At 41.0% G+C, this 24,110-nt stretch overlaps 1 protein-coding gene across 1 annotated transcript in view; it reads left to right on the top strand.

The window, feature by feature from the left end:
• The window catches only part of LOC139210938 (stromal membrane-associated protein 1-like), a 93,321-nt gene that overhangs the window by 19,395 nt on the left and 49,816 nt on the right, over positions 1–24,110 (top strand). The window contains exons 4-6 of the mRNA XM_070841151.1: positions 3,762–3,837; positions 14,712–14,780; positions 17,900–17,977. Coding sequence (XP_070697252.1) covers positions 3,762–3,837; positions 14,712–14,780; positions 17,900–17,977 — 223 coding nt within the window. The remainder of the gene's footprint in view (positions 1–3,761; positions 3,838–14,711; positions 14,781–17,899; positions 17,978–24,110) is intronic.

Here is a 24,110-nt window from a genome sequence, read left to right as displayed (position 1 = left end):
TCTTCTGTCATTTTTGCAACAAGACAATGAAATTGCTTTTAAACATCTAATGCATTCAACAGTCGGGACAACAAAGTTATTAGAGATGTGATCAGTGAGGTAGCTATTTAATATTAGCAGTGAATGACACTAATATCCAGTTCTTATCAGCATACTGATCACCTCTGGGAAATCACTCTTGCGTTGGGCCCTTTTCTGTGCCAAGACAGAGAAATCTAACGGACTGCTGTCATCAAACTTCAGCACATCCCCCCAATCATTTCTGACACCTAAGGAGTGACGCGCTGGTTACGTCAGCGTCATTCCACACATTTAACCAGGACACCTCCAGCAGAGTCTGTGCGTACAGCTATGGAACTCTGCTTTCCAGTTTGCCCTTCTCCACGATACAAGACAAGACAGCTGTGTGGTTAACACAGCAGCATATGTTCATATTTCCACCAGCAGACTATAACATATAATCTCCCTGTTTAAAATGCTCCTCTAATACCCTATCTTGTATCTGGCAGGCCCATTTGTGCGGGTGGTCATCATTCTTCACTCTTTTGAAGTCCATTAGTTGTTCTGACAGCAGCGCCGCTGGCTGAAAACGGCAGATAACAGACCCAGGATTAGAGGAGCTACCGCCTGAATGTGTGCGAGCGTTTTCTATGTGCGCCTCTGTGTTCGTACTTGCACATCTCTTCGGCCCTGCTATTTACTGTGATTTATGTATGTAAATGACAAAATGGGCTTCTATACCCCCGCCATTTTTGCTACTTTGTTTTCAACTCCTACATCAGTGTGCGTGTGTGTGAATGACTGGACTTGTTCATGGGGTCTCGACGCAGAGTTTGACTAATATTGGGTTTTTAATGGGATCTTTGGAGAAACTGGTGTATTGGAATATTAAGAATAATAATTTTTTTTTTTTTTCAAATTAGCCATAATCTAACTGTATCTTCATGTTTTCACTCCAAGAAGTGTTTTTACTGGAATAGCATCGTCGTCAGGGTGAATCAAATCAGCTGGAGGGATTATGGGACACTTAAGATGAATTTACATTTACTCAAGTGGTCAACGGCGGTCCTGCAGCATAGATTTTGGTTCCACATCAAGTTTCACCCATCGATATCACCAGCACAGCTAGATGCATGTGTCTGCATGCTTTATACAGAACTGGAGTTACTGCCAGGTAACTTCTATTTAGGCTTTTTTCCATTAGTGGTTTAACGTTTACGTTCTTCCGTTCACTGTGAGAGCGGCGGTGAGGAAGTGTACAGCGGGGATGTCTTCTCCAGAAGTGTGTCACTGACAAGGAGATGATAGCGGAGTCTCTTCTCTCAGCTTGCTTTATGTTGTCCTCCCTATCAGCACTCTTCCCTGGCATGAAAAACTTGTTGAGGGAAACACAAGCAGTTCAAGCTTCTTGTTTTCTTTTTGTACTGTCACAGTAGCTTCAAGCTGCTCAGACGCGGTGCTATATTCTTCAGGACGTACATGTAAGTTATGGGAAAGCCCACGGTGTAGCTACTGTACACTGACTGTGAGTCAGCTCCGGAGCTACACCGTTCATGACAGCTGGAAAGACGTGAAGTGAAGTCCATTCAGTTCAGTTAGTGACCTCGTGAGGAGCCTTTTCCCCGACACTTTTATGAAATATTCAGTCATTAGAATTTTCTAAACTGTGGATGTAGTGTCTTCACCACCATGGACCTTCACGCTTTTATAAATCAGTATAATAAATATGAAATCAGCTCAACCAATTGACATCCAACTGATCAGATCTGCAATGGCTGGACCCACCTGACACCTCGTGTCTGTCGGCACACATTTATCCACTGCATTCTTAACGCTGTGCCGAGCGTCACAGTGTAGCCTCCTATCTGTTGTGCTGTTTCTAGTCAACAGTAATAAATAAGCGCCGTGTTTGAGATGCAGCGCCAGCAGCCCGCCTCTTCCAGCCTATCTCGCAGCCCGACTCGTGCGGGTGGTCATCATTTTTCAATCTTTTGAAGTCTATTACTCGATCCGACAGAAGCGTCGCTGCTGAAATGGGGAGATAAGAGAGTCTGGATTAGCGCCGATGTAGAGCCTGGGTGTAATAGTGCTGTGTGTTTGGGAGTGTGTCATTTGGAGTTTGTGGGTTTGAGGTTGTGTGTGTGTGTGTGTGTGTGTGTGTGTGTGTGTGTGTGTGTGTGTGTGCACATGCATGTCTGTCATGGTGTTTCCGCAATGTCAGGAATCCTATTTTTAACACCATGACCACCTATAAATTCTGTTGTTAATGAAACCTTTTTTCAGGAGGGGGTTCAGGAATACCCCAGAGTGTCTCCTCTTCCAGGTGGCTTTTACATGTTTTCACATAGGCTTTCAACATTTCTACATTATTTCTGGGTACTTTAACCTTTATTTGTTGAGTTAACAGTGGACGCATGGCTGGAATCGAACATGGGACTTTGCCGTTCTATGATGCACTATGTACATTAACCTTTATGCTACGAGGATGACCCAAAGTCCCACACTTTGACAGCAGTGAATTAAAGACTTTCAGGAAAGTGCTGTAATCTGACATCATCTTACATTTGAAAGCTTATAGGGTTTGCTTTAAGACCCTAAACCTTTCAGTCAGTTTGAGTTTGACCGTAGTTGTGAAGGAGGCATAATGTTTCCTCAATGTTTCGTCAGTCCTCCAAACTAAATGACCTGTGTTAGCATTTTCCCCATCAGCAGGAACAGTACCTTCTAAAACTGTGACAAGTCACTATTACACAGAAGATTCATTGGACGTGCTCCTGATCTTTTGCTGCAGTGGTTAAGGTTTGGTCGGTTAAAACACAAAAACTAGTTTGGGAGAGGAGAGCGTAAGATTGTGGTTCTGTAAAAATAGATCCTGTTCGTTGTGCATGCACACATTTTCCCGTCAGTTCTAAGAATTTACAGAGGGAACATTTTTATTATTATTTACTATAATCAACATGGAATAGTAAAAAGAAATGCTTAATTATTGGCAAACCAGTTGTTGGTAATGAAAAAAATATTTGTAGAAGCATTATTGGAGGCTCTTGCCCTGGTCCTACTTTACTTATTGTTTTAATAGTAATTTTGTCATCGTGGCCCACTTCTACCATCCATCCACTCAAACTTGTTAGAGGCTCGACTTCTGCGTCCTGGTCCTTCTGCCTTGTCTCCTCAAAGACAACGGTCATCATTTACACAGCTGCTTGGGGTCCTTGTCAATGAAAGGTGCACTGTGTAGGACTTGGTGGCATCTAGTGGTGAAGACCGACTACATATTGCAACCATCTTAATAGCCCTCCCTTAACAAACGTGTAGGAGAAGCTATGGCATCCAACTCGGTTTCACACTAGGGGAGTACTAGTAAGGAGGATGATCCAGAATTTGTCAAAATTTGGGTTCTCCAACTTCTCACAACTCAAAATTACATTCCTCATCTTTTTCTTTTTCCTCCTCCTCCTTCCTCTTCTCCTCCTCCTCCTCCTCCTCCTCCTCCTCCTTCTTCTTCTTCTGTTCCTGGCTACTGTAGAAACATGGCAGTGGAACATGGCTGACTCTGTAAAAGAGGACCTGCTCTATAATACTAAAAAACATGATTATCTGCCTAAATCCTACACTGCACCTGTAAACATTAGCAGGAGCCATATTTAGGCAGGTGAACAAATGATGTTTTACTCCGTTACTGTTATGCTATGTTATGTTATGTGTCTGTCAGCATTTGGATATTGTTCTGCAGTATTTCAGTCCTTAATCCGTACCTTCAGAGCAGTGGAGGTCTTCATCCGGGACAAGTATGAGAGGAAAAAGTACTACGACAAGGACGCCGTGGTTACAACTCCAGTGAGTAGAAACATCACTTCTTGCTTTTTACAGGTTGTATTTTGGCTGTCAGTTCATTTTATTGTTTGAACGGTGCACATAGCTGCCATGGCTGGAGGCCATTGCATGAACTCATGCAGCAGTTGCTGCTTGTTGCATGTGTTTGATGTAAGGCTGTTTGATGCCAGTATGTGCAAAAGACTTAAGCTGTCATTGAGGTTGGTTTTTCTATCTCTTAAGCTTACTTACAGTTATCCTTTCTTGCTGAAAGGCTAGTGTTTCTCCAAAACAACCGAGTGTTTTTCTGAAAACAGTTGCAAAATGTGCATTCCCAGGTTTTTATTTTAGGGCATTTCATATTAATGATCAAATATGATCCCGCCTTTTGCCAAGAAAACTGAAAACGAATGATAACAGGCTAGAAACGGCATCAAAGAATGTTTGTGTGGTTTTGTCTACTGTTGTGTTAAAATTATCATATTTGGCATCTTTTCCTTACACAAGATATTTGAATGAGTTCCAGCACTGACTTGCCTGTGCCAAGGCCTCATGGTTGGTTTCCAATATCCTAGTCTTTCACCCATCAAACCTGTAAAGTTTGTATTTTTACAGTTGCCAACTTTCTCTGTACTTAAATCTATCGCTCAGGTGATGTTTTCTAACCTTGGAAATGTGTGGAAAGACGGTGAAATCCCTTTCAACTCTGATTTTAGCTCAAACAACATAATGTTATTGTTTCAGATATCAAGACTTGGCAGACAAAGTAAGAGAATAAGCTTTTCAAAAACACAGTTCTCTTCTTACACTGGTCTTTATCAGTAAGTAGAGGTGTCTGTGGATGTTTGTGTCAAGACTGAGCCGCCTTTTGTGTGGATGAGAAAGGATGTGATTGTGTAGGTGTGTATGTGGGTGGGTGGGTGCACATCTCGTTTCCACAGAGATTCTGTGTGAGGTGTGTGTTTTTGAGTGTTTCTGTGCGTGGGTTGCTCCCATACTGCGAGTTATGCAGGCAGTGTGAATGCTCACCAAAATGCGTGTGAAGCAGTCTGTGTGTGTGTGTGTGTGTGTGTGTGTTCTCCACAAAAATGAACCATTAACACTCCCTAGCAATTTGACCCATTAGTCCTGCATGTACTTTATATAAGGTAGAGCTGCACAATTCAAATTATTATTTTAAACTCCAGCATCTTCTGTTGCACCGGCTGAGCTTAACTTTGAGTGTAAAGTGAACATTAACTGCGATGCTCTAACTCAGGGGGGTCAAACTCAATCAAAGAAGGGGCCAAAATTGAAAACACAGTCTAAGTCGCGGGCCAAACAGGCTCAACATTTATTGAAGACTCTAAAAGTGACTATTTTATAATATAATATAATATAATAATATATATTTTATTCAGAAATCTGAATTTAAACAGCCAAACTTCAACAACTTTTCCTCAATAAAATAAATAAAATTTCAAATTTTAAATTTTTTTTCTGTTTTGTACGTATCCTGATGTTTTGCCTCATAGTGCCGTCTTATATTGTGGGATTTGTAGTATGAGAGGTGGGAGCGCTATTTACTGACAGGCCTTTGTTAATAGTCATGTGAAATTATCTCGCAGGCCGTATATAATTGTATGGCGTCTGCTCTAACTAGTTAGTTTCACAGTAAACTGATGAATTGCACCATCTCTATTTATGCTACAACGTAATGTAGTCGAGCGCAATCAAAACATTGTGATGTTTCACCTAGTGCAGAGATAGAGGTAGCATATCTGCCAAATAACATCTCATTTCTTGATCATTCAGAGATTAGTAAAAGTAAAAGATGCCGCCAAGGTCAACCCTTCAATGGGTACACGTGTCTGTTACAGCATGGGCGTAGGGAGCATTCACAGTGTGGGTGGGACAATCTAACAGGGGTCTGGGCATCCTCCCCCAGAAAGCATATGTTATCTCCTGTATTCTCATGCCTTCTTGAAGGTGGTTTAATACTTTAACTGGCTACAAGAGCAGAAGAAAACATATTAATACCTTTTGTAATTTCATTTGGAGGCCGCCTGCCCACATCTCATTGTTTATGTAAACTGGAGGATCTCTTCATGCTTGCCTGCAATTGCAATTTCTGTAAAATAATTTCTTTAACCCTTTCATGCATATAGGTCACTACAGTGTACAGCTATTCAAAAGCTGTTTTCTTGTATATACATCAGCCACCACAGTGGAAGCTACTGCATCATCTCACACACTGCTACCCAGTGGGAATCCATTGTAAGTGGGGAAAAAAAAGAGTGAAACCAAGATGGCCGACAGACAAACACCAAGTTGCTCATTTCTTTCTGTTCAAACCTTCTATAAAAAGAAACTATGCAGGTAAGAAAGATGGTGACATCAAGTAACATCTAAGGAGTCATGCAATTGCAAAATTTTCCAAGTATTGATTTTATATTGGGAGGAAATTATGATTAATCACATGTCCACTATTTCAACTACTGGACATGTAAATATTTCTTTATGAAATTTGGGTTGAAAAAAGAAAGTTCAAATCTTGTTTTTCATGCCTAAAGATGAATAAAAACACTTAGTAAAGGGTTAAAATTATCAATTCATTTACTTAAGACGACAACTGTAATCAAAGTATGTGTGCATCAGACATACATCGGTTTTTCAATACCCGTACCCACCCGTTATGAGAGCCTGTCTGTCCCCGCCAGACCCTCAAAAAACGACTTTATGCACATGATAGCTGCACAATTGTCAGGACTGAGCACAGCAGTGCTCTCCAATGTGTGTGTGTGTGTGTTTGAGCGAGAGACAGAGAGGGGGAGGGAAGGGGGAAGGTGGACTATCGCACGCAATGTTTCAATTACTAATAACTCGGAAAGCTGCTATGTCTCTTTTTGAACGGCCCGCCTGAACCCATGACAGTTCTTCATTTGAAGTGGTATCTAAACGTGTGAGTTTTATTTCCCTGGTTGTTTTATTAGTGTAAACATGGAATATGAGTAGCATATACATGTCACTCCCTTTTCCTGCCTACCTTCAGCTCAGACTCCAGGACCACAATGGAAAATAAGATGTGACTTTTATGACAACCTGATTAACTTTTGTACTGTTTGCATATTTAAGTATTTTTAATTTACTGAATAAAACCATTGAGCCAATCAATCAGTTATTCATATTGTACTTTTTGTATCTCTGTGGAAAAGGAAACTACCTGTGAATGTCATCAAAAACATGACAGGGATTAGTCTGTCAAGAACATTTTTGTCCAGCTCTATCATTCGTCTCCTGCCGTCTTAAATGCCACGACAGCGTTGCAACTAACTTCTGTGGGGCAACCCGCTTTTTCTAAGATGTCTTTTTTTTTTTTAAATCAAACCAGTCACAGAGAAGTCAGTATTCTGTTGAAAAGGTGACAAATTTAGTTTAAACCGCTGCATTCAAAAGCGGTGTTATATTCATTGGTGATAGCTACATAGTTGTGAAGTCATGTTTGACTAAGGGAAAAGTTTTGATAAGCTGCTATTGTTGACAGCTCAGCAACGTGGCTTATTGTGCTTTATCGCCTTTTACAGCCAAAGAGATTATTAATTTATTTATTATGTCACCCACACAATAATTCTCTTTCAAAATGTGATGTCAGTTTAAACCAGTTAAATCCTGATATAAGGTATCAAAGTTTTGCAAAACATGAACACACACAAAATACTGTAAAATTATATGAACAATGTAATGTAATGTAAAAGCTCTGCCAAACATTTCTTTCCTTACAGCCACATACTTCACTCTTCAAGCTGAAGGGAAGGTTCACACAAACAGCACTTAAAAGATGTTGCAGGAAAATGAAAACGCTCTCAAACATAAACACCAGTGTGCTGCATGAATGCAAAATGTCTTGTTCACAGCCATCTTTCTCTGGCATATCTTTATTTCATCTCTCTGTTTCTTCCTTTCTTTGTCTCTTTTTTTTTTTTTTTTGTTTCCCCGCATTCCTTCTTCTTCGTTCTGTTTCTCAGTTTGTCTTTTCTTTTATCCTCTCGCCTCCTGCCTCTCTCTGTTTTCTCTGGCTTTCTCTGAAGCGTTGCCAGCAGCCAGACTGTGATCTAGGATCTGTTTCTGCCACCCACACAGACGGCTCAGCTTTTATATGCAAATTAATTATTAAAAACAACTCATTATCACTTTAAGCAGTTTGGTGCAGATGGAGAAAGAGGAGAGGGCGGGCTACAGTAACCCTGAGCTATAGCTTGTGAATGTGTATGATGGGGGGTGTGTGTGTGTGTGTGTGTGTGTGTGTGTGTGTGTGTCGGAATGAGACTAAGGAAACTGTTTGTTGAGCGCCTATAGACAAGAGTGTGTTCCTTTTCACTTCCATCATCATACTGTACTGTTTGTTTACCAGTATGTTTGAAGGAATTTAATATGATGAATACGGGATGATGCAACTGGATTCAATGCATGTAGTATTTCTTGAGGAAATCATCATTCCGATTTTGAATTGATGCTAATTTGACAATTTTGACTGCATTCCACTCATTCACTCACCAACATTGTTATAATCCTATGTTGGTTTACTTGTGTGGATCGCTGCATTAGCACCTTTTAACAGTTGCAATACATCAAACATGCTATCATTCTGTCTTCTTCTGGAAATGTCTGTCTCTTTAGCTGCTGAGTGCTCCACATTGTTCACTAGCTGGTTGCTAAGTTTTCTGTCTGCTTTTCAGTGCTGGGCATGTAGAGAACAGTGGGATTGTTAAAGCTAAAGAAGGTCGCTGACGGCACTGAAACTGAACCAAAGCAGGGAAGCCATATAACCAAAAGGAGACGAGGCTAAAACCTTCTGTATAATTAAGTAGGTGATAATTCTCAGTGTGTGCATAACCTTGATTTACTCCTTTCACATTAAATGACCAATTGTTAATATAAAAGTATTGATTAAAGCAGCTTTGAAAACATCATTCTAAGTTATGCTAAATGATACCAGACCTGTGACATGATGCTGAAGAAACTATTCATCTGCCACTGAAATATTTTCTCCGTCCTGTGTTTTTCTATTAATACTGAGCTGTCTACTGCTTAGCCATATAGTAGTGTAAGCTTGTGTTTCATGTGTCCTGTTTCTCAGCTCTTACGCTGCCTTATCATGTATCTGATGCATGGTTTTGTACTGTTTGATAAGAACCATAAAAATTACTGATCATCATTACAAAATATTCCAGGATCATCCATCTCATCCAGTGACTTGCACGGGAAGCCCAATTTCCGCCACACATTCGCCTCGCACGCTTTACAGAATTCATTTGCTTCAAAAGTTAATGACCACACTCAGGTATTTTCTAATGAAGAGAAAAGCAGACAGAAAAGCAGTAATTTCTTGTTTTAACTTTGTTGATAAATTCATTTAAAAGTTTATCTGTGACTTTCTAAAAAATGTGTGTAACATTAACCAAAAGACGGAGAAGAATCATAAAGTCAGCAGACTGACTCAGAAATGTGTGTTACACAGCAGCATATAAAACATACTCACGTTAGCTAATGCCACCATAAGCTACAGTACTGGTCATACCAGACCAAATAAGGTTGTAACAGCAAAATCCCTGAGTGTATTAAACTGTTTGATTGGTTGTCGATTAAGCTTCAGAGATATATTTTTCCTTTTTCAAAAGTTACTCAATCTGCCCTTAAATGGATGGAAAAAAGTCAAATTGATATGCTCACCAGTTAGAATTTGAAAAGGGCATCGTCTTTGTATCAGTACTCAAAACCAGGCGTTTTATAGGCACTGATGTGGAAAAGTTTCAAATGATCCGCAGTCCTCTTCTCATGATGGTCCAGATACTGTGTTTGGACAATTTAGCATTTCAATTCACCAGAAAAATATATTTGTATTTTCAAAGCAAATATATGGGATTTAAAGATGGACTGCAAGTCCAAGAGCATGTAAGAGTTTGAAGTGCTGGATTTCCATTTGTTTGCAAGACCAATAGAGAGAAAACAGTGTATGGGAGTATGGAGCATGTGAATGCATCCACTCCACGTCCATTGCCCACGTCCGAGCTCATTGTTCTGCCATGAGTGAATTAGTAGGTGTGTGTGTGTGTGTGTGTGTGAATCAGTATATGAACCACGCATTATTTCAATGTTACTGGAATCAGCAAGACATCAGTGGGCATCTTGCAGACCCTCTGTGATGACCCAGTGATTGGCCTAAAAATGTCACAAGAGAGCAGCACAGTCACCCTGGAGGAAGACTTTGCTGACTCCCAAGCTTATTTGCCCGTGTTAGTCATAGGGATGTGCTATCTGCTGCCTCCACAGCACTTGGCAGTGCTCTGTACGTTCCTGCAGCCAGCTATGGCAGCGTACGTAACTTCTGCCTTCTAAAGGCATATTGTGCTTTGACGTTACTGGACGGCGAAGGAGCTACAGGGAGAGTTTAGCTGAGGTCACTTTTGTTTTCTGTTGAACAGGACAACGCGGGTTTATCTTGCAATTGTAGTGGCACCGAAGAGATCACCATTAAATTGGGGGTAAATTCATCAACATGCATTTAACTTTTACATAATTGGTTCAAATTTCCTTTCTTTGTCAATCGAGCTGTGTGGAGGCGTGAGCTAGCTGGTAACATGTTAGTTAACCCATTACATGCTTGCACTGGCCTGCCATAGTTGCCCATCTAGCCAGCAAGTTAGTTCAAGAAGACGTATATTTGTACTCCTGTATCATGGCTCACTGCAAAGCATGCCTATTTTCTACAGGACGATATGCAACGAAAATCGAATTATTTGGATATTATTTGGATAGCTCTGCACTCACAGTTCTAGTGGGGATGATAAGTTTTGCATTATGTTGTCACTGAAAAAAATAAGAAGGATGATGTGATTTTTGCTGGAGTCTTGTTCCCTTACATCTGGATAATATGATTTGTAGGCCACTTGGCTGATCCCTTGAGGGAAAAGCCTCAACTGTCGCCGGCGCACAGAATGTACCTTTTCATTTTCTAGTCAATCTTTAAAACACAAGTACGCAGAATAAAATAGAATAAAGCTTGCAACTTCGTTCGGTGTACCAGAGTGTTATATTGGGTAAAAGATTGTCTTGTCAGTCAGACTAGACCTCTGTAATGGATGCATTTGAGATTACAAGCAGATATGTGATACCTACTGCTACCACGTCACAAAACATCGCTCAAGGTTATTCGGCTGACCGTGACTGAATATCCTTTTTGAACACTGGAGTTATATTCCAGCTCAAACATCTACAACCATCCAGCAGCTTCACTAATTCTTGGTTATTTTAGTCTCTGTGTTACTATTTAGACTTTTACTTCAGCAAGTGTCCTCTGCAAGGGTACAGATGAAGCCATTAAAGGTCTTCCAAGCGGACAGGTTGCAGTTAAGATGTTAACCGTCTTTCTGTCTCACTATCAGTAGTCCCCACAGCAGATAGCCAGACGCCTCCATCTCCAAGTCTAATATCTATTCAACCTCTGTTCACCCTCTTTCACTCAGCTTGCGCTACTCCTCTTGTTATCTGTCCACTCTTTATCATTGTGTTCCCCCTCCCTCCGTACTCCTCCCTCTTACCCTCCAGCCTCTTTCCTCTTTATCTTCATCATCAGCCCATCTGCGCCTGTTTAGTGCTGTGTCGACATTTCCGGCAGTATCAAAGTCGGTAGGATAGGAAGTTTTGAGAGATGGGGGAAAAAAACAGCCTATAAGACATCAACAGAGTAAGAAGGGGGGGGATATAAAATGCTCTGAATTCACATCTCTGTTGGGCTCCTTTCACCCCCACAGGCAACAGGAGCAAGCAGTTGTTTGATGCCTTAACAGTTGAGGAGGGAGAGAGACGGATGGAAAAGGAGAGAGATGAAAACATTATTCTGTTCTGCCCTCAGAAAGACACAGTCGGTGTTCGTTTCCACCCTGCGGTGGTTTAGAGAGCGAGGGAGGAGGGGAGGAAGACGGTGAGGAAGCAAAGGAGGTGGGCTGATGTTAATGATGTCACTTATTTCTGTGAATTCATTCTTCTCTGGCTGCCTTTATCAGTTAAATGCCACAGGAGTGCTTGGTGTAGTTTATTAGCAGTCAAAAATGGGTCTCTCCTACAGTCGCATTACAAATTTGCATTCCCTTAGCTTCAGTAAAGCTACTGACAAGATCAAATGCGGCAGCGTGTGTGTGCAATAGCGTAATGATACACTCTCCTGCCAGAACTTGATAATGAATGAATAACCCCTGAATGGACGCACACACCTCCAACCTTTTTACTGATTGAAACAGTACCAATGAATAATGAAGTGAAAACAAGATTCTGTGTGATTTTCAGGCCAGGTACACTTTAACAACAATGTGGATTAAGACGCACATACTCCACGATCGTGACCATGATCAGCTGGATTCATTGTTCAGATGTTTGATACATGGACAAGTGGTGAGTTCTGTGGTCAGCGGCTCTTCCAACTGTCAGATAGTTTCCAACCTGTCCGACGGTCAGACTTTGCGCGTTTCTTCTTACAATAGCGTTGAAAGTGATGCAACTGAGCTACAAAAGAAAAAAAGATCCGTTACTTTTCCTTATATAAGGAAAAAAGCAAATGGTAACGTTCAATAGCTTCCAATAGCACTTGATGAAACAGGGACAGCTGGCTTGTTCAGTCATTGGGTTGGATAGCTGAATTTTGAGATCGTGTGTGAATTTTCTTATTCTTTCATATTTTCCCTCTCTTTTAGACTGCAGAAATGTTGCGCTGTAGCTTCATACGGCTCAGTGTTCTAGAAATATACTGTTTGCTGTGACAATCATGCATATCTTTACCTTTTTAAATGACCTGATTACTTTCACAATTTCTTTGAATAATCAGTCTGTTCAGCTGTCGCGTGGAGAGGCAGCGAGCGGAGAAGAGGCACAAATCTTGAGGGAGGTAGTCGAAGCTGCGGTGCATGCAGAAAGGCGGCGAACAGCCAGATGGCAAAGAATAAACAAGGAAGTGATAAAGAAAAGGTCACGGCGGCATCAGAGCTGTTTAGTTAAATTTGCTAACTGACATGTCTCATTACGGGCAGGAAAGATGGAAGAAGTTCTGTGTTGAAGCAGCTGATGGGATTTTTGTCAGATTGGATTGGTATTGATTTTGTGGACGGATTAAAAATGGCAGTAATTGCTGTAGAAAGTGTGGGTTCATTTTTTTGGTAATAACCAGCTTTCATGATAGATTGTGTGTGCACCAAGCAGTAGACAGAATAAACCCGGCTTTTCGCCGTCTGAAAAAACAATGCTTACTTGGTTTGGATTCTCTTAAGTCTCCTGGACATGATAGTAGTAATAGGCAAGCAAGCCGATGTGGTGTTCGGAATGATCTTTTCTTGACTGTCTCCTCTATGTATCTCCTCTATGTCCCCATTCGTTTTGTTTCTCTGTCCGTGTGGCACTGTGATCTCTGTCAGGGCAGAAGCGCATGTTGCTGATCAGGGCGGCTTAGAGGTTGAGCGGGTCATTCATCAGTTGGAAAAAGTGGCGGTTCGATTCTCGGCTGGCTGCTCCAAGTGTCCTTGGCCACTGAACTCCAACTTGAAGCATAGCTTTGGTGTATGAATGATGTGTGAGAGTGGATGTAATGTAAAGGAGCTTTGGTGGTCAAACAGACTAGACGGTTCTATACAAGAACGGACCAGTTACCAAACCACTCTCATACGTGGGCGATTAAAAAGGAGCTAGAGTCAGTTTGAGGGTAGTTTAGCTTCTCATAAATACTTACTAGGTGTAATTATTTTTTTTATTATAGATAGTTCACCCATCTAGCCTGCAAGTACAAGACTTCAGGAGGCACCGTGTCTGTCTGTCGTTGGCTGAGATAAACGCAGCGTGTAATTCCATGTAAACTGTATTTTTACAATACTGTTTGTGTATGTATTCTTGAGAACTGAGTTCATTCAATACAACTGAATAACCAGCGAGCTTTAGAGGTTCAAGATCTCCGGACAGAGCCAGGCTGGCCCCCTCTGTCTTTATGCTAAGCTAATAGTGTCATTTTTGGCCACAACAGGCTGCTACTTTCAGCAGCAACAACAACACCAACAAAAAGCTCTAAAAACCCACTTGCATGCTGCCAGCTCAGCAGCAAACCGCAGACACACTCTCAGAGAGCAGCTGGTTAACTTACATGGAGAACAGAAGCAGAAAGAGAGTGAATACTGGAGTTCCACTCACCAGGTGGACAGGAAACAAGTGAGTGATGCTGCTGCTCCACAACTGTAGCAGCTGCTTTCTAAGAAGCTCAACTTAAAAAGTCATAATGTCGTTCATGGCTTGTTTTTGCTCCCAAGTGGATCACATCTCTGACTTTATTCACATCTCTCCACCTTCTTCCGCGATGTCTGTAGGCTCAGAGGAAGATGTGGTCGCTCCCTCCCGGTTTCATCACCCTTTCCTATTCTACAAAAAAAATGGCTTGTGAAAACAGCCAGCTACTGTTGCTGCTGCTAGACAGCAGAGTTCAATTCAAGGCTGCTTTTTGTCTGTCTCACAGGTCAACGGCAGGTTAATGGAGGTCGCCCTTCACTGTGTGTGTGTGTGTGTGTGTGTGTGTGTGTGTGTGTGTGTGTTTGTGGGTATGTGAGAAGCTATTTTGACACCATTCTTTCTGTGCAGCTGTGAGGCTGGATATAACCTTGCTTGCAGCACCTACTGAAGCGAAGAGTACTCTGCTGTAGCGGAGAAAATCCTCCTTCATTCCCTCTAATTAACTCTGCTCTCTCCCTGCTTCTCTTTCCCTCCCCCTGCGATGCTCAGTCTTCTTGCTCTTACTCTGCCTTTGTTCATCCCGTCCGTCTTCATTTCTCTCCTCCTCTTCCTCTTCCTCTCTCCCTGTCTAACCCTTTTGTCTGAAATTCTCTGTCTTCCAGCAGAAGCCGTCTGAAGCGGCTCTTCCCTCCACCCCGCCGTCCTCTCAGGCTGACAGGAGCAGACAGGAGGTGCAGCTCTCTCTTGTATGCTGTGGTGTGGTGGTGTTCTGTCGCCGTGTCGTCTTGTAGATGTGTTGTGGTGTTGTCATCGGGTCCCGTGTCGCTCTTGTGTTGTGCCAAGTAAAAGGCCAGAACAGTCATTCAAAGCTGCTTGACTTGGCTTAGAGATTCCCCCCCCTGATACCCATATTGGCTAATTAAAAAAAAATATGTATATATATAAATTATGTGGGACGGTTCCTGACTCTGTTTCATTTTAGCCTCATTTATTATTTAACCATATAAAACTATGCCAGATGATGTATAGGAGACCCCTTGATGCCACTGGACCTAAGTTACTGTCCTTTAGAAGGCTTTATTCAGACAGACATTTAAAATAAGTAATACATTTCTTTGTCCTTTTCCATTGTCACAAAGAATACTATGTTCATTATGTTGCAATAACATTCTTCCATAAATAGCGTTAGGATTCGACAACATTTAATCAAATCCAGCAGTGAATCATCTTACTAAATCAAAGCTGTTCAGACTCCTTATCAAATCTTGTTGTGCAGGCTTGACTTAAATGCATTTTTAAGTGAGGAATGATTAATGTTCACAATCTGCTACAACCTGAAACTGTGATGAGCGGCATAAAAGATGAAATGTTGAGCAAAGGCATCGTCACAAATTAAATTAGCAGGTGTACACTGACTTTATTGTGTAGTCTTTTGATCTTTTTTTTACACAGTCTCTCAGTACTGGAGCCCTAAAACACTGGTACCCTCAGTGACACGACACAATAAGCTTGATCATTTCTCTAGAGACGACTTGTCTCTCCGTTGGATGTGTTCAAGTACAATAAGATACAGCCCACTTACAATTGTGGGTTTCTTCTCCCTCTTAAATGGCGGGCATGCTCCGGCAGATATACAGTAACCACCTGAATCCACCGCTAATGTTAATTTTTAACCAGCAAAAATGAGAGGCCTCCCACCTGAGTGTTTTGTGCATTACTCTGCTAAAAAAGAACGAGGAGAGATAAAAGTTTGAGATTAATTAGTGTCAGAGTTTTTGCGGTATTTTGCCAGTACCCAAAATATAACCTAAATAAAATGGCACTCGCTTTTTAGCTTTAATCCTTTGATATTTGTGTGTGTGTGTGTGTGTGTGTGTGTGTGTGTGTGTGTGTGTGTGTGTGCTTCTCTTATTGTTATTTAGGTCAAACAAGGTCAAATTATAAACCTGCCATGGTTACCTCTGTCTCTGGCGATATTTACATACTTACTTACCTCCACTAAGTTAAACTAAGATTAAGTGTGTGTGAAATTTGTTGGTTTTTAGACTTTGGCAGTGTCCGAAGTCATTCCCTGATTCACACGTCCTCTATTCCCTATATAATAGACATTTCTCTGACAAGGTAAAGTGTCACTGAATACAGGGAATAGACATCATCGTTGTTTCGAGTCTCTGTGGCACAACTGTCATTTTTGCATCTTTCTAATGCATCATCAGATTTGTTAGCAGAAAATAGCGTGGCGTATTTTTTTTCTTAAACTCCGGTGCTGTGTGCTCCTTTGAGTCACGCTGACCATGAATTGATTAAATAAACAAAGTTAGAAACGCAGCCAACATGGCATGTAGAGGAGGATCTCAGCTGTAATGTGCTGTGTTTTATGAGTGAGGATCAGATGGGAGTATAATAGCCTGCTAATGCTGCTGGAGCAAATTGGCCAGTGCTAGCCTCATTAGCTCTTGGTTAATAGAGTCACAGACTTGTTGCCTGCCAGAGCCTCAAAGATAATATACTCAAACATGCTGATGGAGATGTCAAACAAAAATGCAGCCAAATATAGCCTGTGTGCTGTGCTGTAGATGAACGGTTAAAAGAGAAAGGAAGCCTGTATCTCTAATACTCTTTATATCTAAACAGTAGCCATTGTCGCCTCTGTTCCCCTTCCTCGGAAATTAAAATATTCAAATAGAAACTTTTCTTCCCTGACAAGCCTTGACATTTGACCCAGATTTTCTGTGCGGGACAATCTTTCTAATATACCGCTGCTAAAGTCCCCAAACCTCTGACCCAATGTCCAAACTCACAAAAGCCAGTGACAGTGAAATATGATAAACGCTCTCTGTTTTATTCTGATAGGCATCCGTGTAAATATTGATGAGTGTGTAGTAATGTTTCTTATGTTCTCAAGACAAACGGCCATCTCTGCATAAATGCCCATAAACGCACAAACAGCCAAGTAAAGTAAAGCATTAGAACAGAGACAGAGAAAGGCACAGAGAGAAACAGACTGTTATTGGGACCGTAATGACTAGATTGCAGGCTTCACCCGCTTAGCTAACGCTTTTCTCTTTGGCATCCTGACAGTCATTAGCTAAAGCCTGTTGGTGGCTGGCATCAGCACTGGCTCATTTACATACAACAAAGCAAGAGAGAACCATTAACCTGAAAACACTACATCAACTCTTCGTTCGCTAATAATGTCTGCACATTAAAACTGCATCGCAAGTGCATTAAAATCCCATTAAGGAATGAGATGTAATTGTTTTCAACCTGCTATGAGGTGCATCAAATCTTTACCGTTAGGCCTCCTGTTTCCTCCTACAGAATATTAGAATGGTGATTTAATGAAGAAAAGTGCCTCCTTTCTGCATGCTTAAGCAGTATCATATGCTAATTATGGTACTGTGGTATCTGGCAGAATTGACTGCATCCATACTGCTGATTGTAGATACATAAATACATTATTAGCCAACATGAATTATGTTCGGATTAAGCACGTGTGTATGTGCATTATCACAGTTGAGTCGGATTACTTTGAAAAGTAGTCACTGAATACAAATTACGTGTTATTAATTATTGATGTAATCCCTTAGATTACAAACAAATGAAATGATTACAGCACTGGTTATGATGACAAAAGTTTCCTAATTTTAAAATTGCTATAATTAAGTAATCCTCGACAATGTAACAATAATCTAATAGAACAATACATGTAATCTGTTACTATCCAACCCTGATTATTGTTATTATCAGTATAACCATCAATGTTTGGGCTATGACACAAATGTATAGTCTAGGTTGGTTATACTGTTGCCAGTATGCCACCGTCTGACAACGTCTGTTCTCTCCACAGAAGGAGCGTGAAAAGAAAAAAGAGGAGAAGAAGAGAGAGAAGGATCATGACAAAGTGGAGAGATGCAACAACACAAAGGTACAAGTAATGTTCACAAGTAATAGATTACATGTAACTCATGAGTTGCACTCGATCTGAAGTCACCCATGGTTTAAACACTACAGATCCCAGAGCTCGAGAGACGGCAAACACCCTGTTTACAGTGTTTCCAAACAGACTAATTTTGTTTTAATGAAGTAGTCAGTCAGTAATGAGTGCAATCACAATTTGATTCCATGCTGCGCTGCTGTAGTTTCCCACACAACAGCAGGGCGGAGTAAAGTCAAACAAGGATTTGTCTCATAGCTATTATTGCTTAAGGTGTCTTGTGTCTTGAAGAAATTAACTTGTGTCTTGAAGAAATTAACTTGTGTCTTGTAAATTGACATTTGAACAAATGTTCAATGATGCTTAAAAACATCATATAGATATTTTCCCCTGTGTGTAGAATAAGACAGTCTCAAATTGAAATTTAGTTTGTGAACTGCTGAATCTGACTTTGTGGATCATGTGACGCGTGCGTTCACTGACGTAGTTTTGAAACTCTCTTATTCTTTTTTTGGCCTTTGAGACAAATTTCACTGTGTTTCAGATGTATGATTCACACACTAGTTACTACCAATCAATGTGTACCCGCTTACTGAGGGTTTCTTCTTTGGTGGTTGCAATGTCACAAGTTAACTTATACAGGACACAAGTGGACTCCTGTTAGTATTAATAGTTATGAGATGAATCTCTTTCCATAACATTTGGTTACCCTGCTGAGGAGCTGGAGGTGTGCAGCCTGTCACCTGCACCTGTTCCTTCCTCCATTAACACCAGCAGTTACTTAACACTGCCAAAAAATCTACTGTCCAGGTAGGTGATTACAGAACTGAAGTGTCCATTGCTAAAAAATGCTGACTATCAACAGTATAAAAATGATGGATTCTAACTTAAAGTTATTGACTTGGCTTGAGTATTGAACACAAACACATTTTAGAGCTCAGAATCAGAGTTAACCAGAGCTGACTACAAGTGGTTATTGTAAAGCTGCACTAATCAAGACTCTTCTTTAAACAGTGGATCAAATAAGCTGTGTGTGACATGAAAGGTGTTCAGCTTCAGGTCTTCAGCTCCATGGAGAGTTTTAGCATCTTTTAGCTTGTTTGTCAGCTTTTCCTTCTAGCAAACCTCATTTCCCGGCTGGAGAACACAGCAGCAGTTTTCAGCCACAAAGCTCTGAGACCCACAGCTGTGCTTGTCCAGCACCAAACAGCAGACAAACAAACTTAGCTTTGACTGTAATGTTCAGTGAACTATCGGAAGAACAGGCACCGTGTAGGCGGGAAATTATATGGAGCCTTACAACAGCCGTATTTAGCCATCACATGGCAGATGATGTGTTCTGACCTCGTTCTGTTGCACCTGTGTAGCCAGAAAATGAGTTAATGCAGCTTTAACAGATGTTTTAGTAATAAAATGAAATAACTGAAGAGCTGAGAGGTTAGAGACTCTGAGAGCCACAGGCATCACAAAAGAAGTGAGCATGCAGTAGCACCAATGCTCATGCGTGGTTCTTGTTCAGTGGACCGCGCTTACATAGTACTTTTCCACCTTAATGGATAAAGCTTTACAATCTGCTTCTCTTTCACACACTGAGCGCCAGAGCTGGCCTGCCCACATGTGGAACTACCAACCATGTGATTAGCTCACGACCTGCTCGGCTTCCTGAGCCACAGCTTCAAGATCCAGATACATCTTTGTAATGATTCATCAAAAGGGCTTGTTTGTTAGTCTCAATCATCTTTGTCTATTGATCAGAAACTAACTTCCACCATCACTTTGAGTAGCGGCTGAGGTTCCTGTCTTTAGGAGCCCTTGAATTCAGTTCTGGCCATGAAAATTGGCTTTATAGGTCCACCTACAATGACAAGAAGCGAAGTAAAGGAGAAGATAATGATGCAGCCTCCTCACACTGATCGTGCTTTATGTACGTTGGTGTTTAAGCATTGTGAGGGCCACAATGGGGACAAGGAGGCGTGCTGCCTTCTTTATGTGCGCCGATGCGGCGTTATGAATGCACGATGTGCGACAACAGAGAGGGCGAGAGCCTGCGCAGCCGCTCCACCTCTGTGGAACTGAATCCTCGAGGGAAACTCCTCATAAACATTCATGTTGTTCACAGATGCTTTAGTTTTGCTCCGTGCACCAGTGTGGATCATTTCTCATTCATGCACAGGAGTGTAAACATGTGAACCACATTTGAAAAACTGTGATATCATCCATGAAATTGAAAGCGTGTGGTGGATTCTCTAACTTGAACCTCAGCTGCATGAAACAAGTTTAGCTGTTCCAAGCATATCCATAGTAATTGTTTCTCTCTGAACACTCATCTTCTTGTCTCTCAAAAAAAAGAAAAAGAAAAATCTGTCATGTCACTCAGTGTAATAAGTGAAGTCCTTGCTGCTGGCAGATTGAGCTAAATTTAGCTCCTTAAAATGTAGATGTACTGTTAAGGCTCACTGCACCAGAGGAAGCTGTCCTGACATCATGAAAAAACACCTTGCACAGCATTGCGATTCAAAATAAAATCTGGAAATTGATGGAAAGGTAAATGAAAGACATAATTACTGCTATTTGCCAAGATAAGTGTTTTGAAGTAAATGCCTTTTGACTAGATGTGATTCCAGCTCAGTCCGACGTCAGAATGAGCTGCAATTACTGACATCTGGAACAGAGGTCAGTGGCTGTGCGTGCGAGTGATGTGAATTTTCTGTGAAAGACTGCTGTGCACTGGCTTTGCTTTTAACTGAGTGTATATGCACACATGGCAGGACTGTGGTATATGTTCATGCATGTCTATAGTGTGTGTGTGTGTGTGTGTGTGTGTGTGTGTGTGTGTGTGGGAGAGAGAGACAGGGAGAGAGAGACAGAGGGTGAGTGCAGCACTGAAGGAGTGGATGTGTGTGTTTCTGGGTCATGGTTAGTAAATTCAGAGTATTTCCATGGCCTGCGAAGCGGTGAGGGAATAATCTAGCTCTCAGCGGTGTGTGTGTGTGTGTGTTCCCTCTATAGGGAAATGGAATGGAGGCTATGGGCAACTCTACCCACTGAGAGTGAAATGTAACACAGGGATGTGCACTCTGTACTTCTGTGTGCTCATAAAGCGGACTCTATAGCCTTTTATTACTCATTTAAATATATTGTCACATTTATTGCAGCATTTCTGTTATTTATTCTCTCTATTTATTTTCCACACACTCATGAACAGATTTACTCACTTCAGACATTTTAGTCATGCTCTCATAATTAGCAACCACTACTCCGCTTTACATACTGTGTCTGCATTTAAGGAACGATTGCACAAATATCAGGAAATGATAATGAGGTTACTAATGCGCTATGCTGGATTGATAAAATGAAGTTTTTATGGCCCCCAATCCTGATCCGAGTCCGATCTGATACATCATAACATATGAGGATATGATCAAGTATGTACTGTGTGTGGCACATTGAGAAAACAGCTGTCTCCTACACTGAAGATTTTTATTTATACACATGATCAGAATGTGGCCAATGGACATTGTTGTCCTCTTTATCTCAATGAATTATTGCTTTCAAACCAAAACATTTAATTCACGTTAGACTGTTTCAAAGAATCATGTCCATTCAACACATCATTTGTCAGTTACTTAATACCAGTTTCTTCATGTCCAGGGTACCTGATTCTCACCTGCACCTCCAGTTTGATTTCCTAATGCTATTATTATTCAAAGATGTCCTGTAGCTTTAAAGCCATTTCAGTATGTCCCTGGTACCACGCTTAGCTTGATTTCTTAAAGTTAGCTCTATCCAAATGCATTGTAGACATTGGCTCCATGTTTAAATGTGTGTAAATCCAAAATCATAAATGTAAAAACTGATTTGCATTAACAAGATACATTTCCTCCACAAAAACAATTTGCATTTAGACAGAACGCTGTACAACTAAGACGTTTGACTCAAAATCCACCCAGAGGCTGAAAACAGTGCAGTCCAAACAAGTTTGGGGGTTTTGCCCTCCACAGAGGAGGAGAACGGTTCTAGAGCCTAATGAAATATCAACCTTATGCCATATGCTAATATTTTCCAGTTGCATTAAATGTTTAATGACACAGTAATGCAATAACAGTATTACTTCTGACTTCCTTCACATAATACTAAAATATGTCGCTCAGCTGTTAAATACCTCTCTTTTAAGAATCTTAATAAAAAACACACAATGCACTTTAATCAAAGGCAAGCAGGTCAACATCTGAAGCCTAAGAGTAGCACTACATGTCTAAAAGGAATCACAATAACAAAGAAAAGTTAAAAGACTGTCCAAGTTCTTATGAGATGAACTCGAGTGCATGTCCAAAGTTTTTAAAATTCATAATACATCAAGGCCACAAAAAAGTGCAATGGAGGGAGCAATAATGTCCATAATCCAGAATTGACAGGGAAACCCGTCCTGTCTGCCTCCCCACAGTGGTAACACCACACAGACAGTCTTTGACACTGGTCCTGGACAGTGTGTTGTTTTCCAGCTCCCTGACAAGCTTTTGGGGACCTTTAAAGGTGTACTTGGGTTCAGGAGGGCAGTGTCATCACCTGATCCTGATCTTGGTCTGTGATCCATGAGTTCTCACTGTGATCTCTGGATGCTTCATGGTTTAAGACCTGTAGAATGAGATGAAATAACGTACATATATGCATAATGTAGTATATATAGTAATTGTAGAGAATGTCTGCAATCAACAATAGAGTCAGGTATATTGAGTGTGCACTTGTAAAACAAGCGAACAGGGTCTGAAGGGAACCATCTAAAGTAAAAATCTTTCCTAAATGTGACACCCACACACGGCCTGCAGGCTGAAAGAGTTCATCCTGGTCATACTGGCTGTGAAGTGATCCCTTCATACAGTAACACAACTACACTGTAAGACATGGAGGACAGACATTCTAAACTTAAGATAATATCAATCAATCAATCTTTATTTATATAGTGCCAATTCATAACAGCGTTATCTCAAGACGCTTTCCATAAAGAGCAGGTCTAGACCAAACTTTAAGAGAGAGAGACCCAATGATTCACGGATTCAAAATTAAGGATTCAAGAATCCCCACATGAGCAGCATCAGATATTATATTGAGCAACATCCCTCAAGATTAAGAGACTTCTACAAGACTGAGATATGTTTACAAGGGAAACATAAATGAATTGTGTAGTTTACACTAAATGCATATTTGTAAATTGAACGATCCCCCAGTTCCCATTTTTTTATCGACTTTGGCTCACTTTATGTCTCACAAGTGGCTTAATCCAAATACTGAAGGTCCTGGTTCAAAACAAGTTCATAAGCTTAAATTATTAATGTGATGTGAGTAAAAGTTTAAGTGGAAACTGACATGATGCGATCGGTTGGAGAGAAGGCATCGCTCTCTGTTGGGAATTGGGACTACAAAAATAGCAATAGTTGTACAGTGGTGTTACAGAGTGATGCTTCTTCCCTCACAGATGATCTCTGGCTCAGTACAGACACCGGCTGTCAGACTCGGCAACAGACACATTTCATTTTGGCCAGTCATCAAGTCACTCACAGAATTGATGTTAATTAGAAGCAGCTGATGTGATCTGCTGTTTTGCAATCTGCTTCTCTGTGGATTTGAGCCTCTGTGCGGTGAAGTGACAGCTGACAGAATCGTGTATATTAAGATTCTCGTAAGCTTGTAAAAGATTGCATCTTTGGCTTCCCCCCCGTGGGGTACATACATTATCCCTTATGAACTCTCTCCTGCAGTCACAAATGCACAGAATGTCTGTGTGTGTTTGGCACGATGTCTCTTTCTGCCTGTTGTTTGGGTTGACCTTCGTGTCTACGGCTCATTGACAAAACCAGAATCGTAAATCATAATCAAAATCATGATATTGTCTTTGCGCAGCCATGTGCCAACAGGCATGTGCCTGCTGTTGATCTTAAATCGTTTAGTGGAGCTTTGGAGTCATTTGTCTCAGGTTACTGCTGTGTAAATGTATTTAAAGCTGGTCTGGAAAAAACAATTGTGCTGTAATAAATTTGCCCAGTGTCAGAAGTAAATCAATGTTGAAAAGAAATATTGCATTTTATTGTAATAGCATCAAAAGCAATTAGCCTATGATTATTCCGAA

Source organism: Pempheris klunzingeri, chromosome 12, assembly GCF_042242105.1.
Source record: "Pempheris klunzingeri isolate RE-2024b chromosome 12, fPemKlu1.hap1, whole genome shotgun sequence".
NCBI classification, from domain to species: Eukaryota; Metazoa; Chordata; class Actinopteri; order Acropomatiformes; family Pempheridae; genus Pempheris; species Pempheris klunzingeri.
This window is presented reverse-complemented; position numbering and strand designations above follow the sequence as displayed.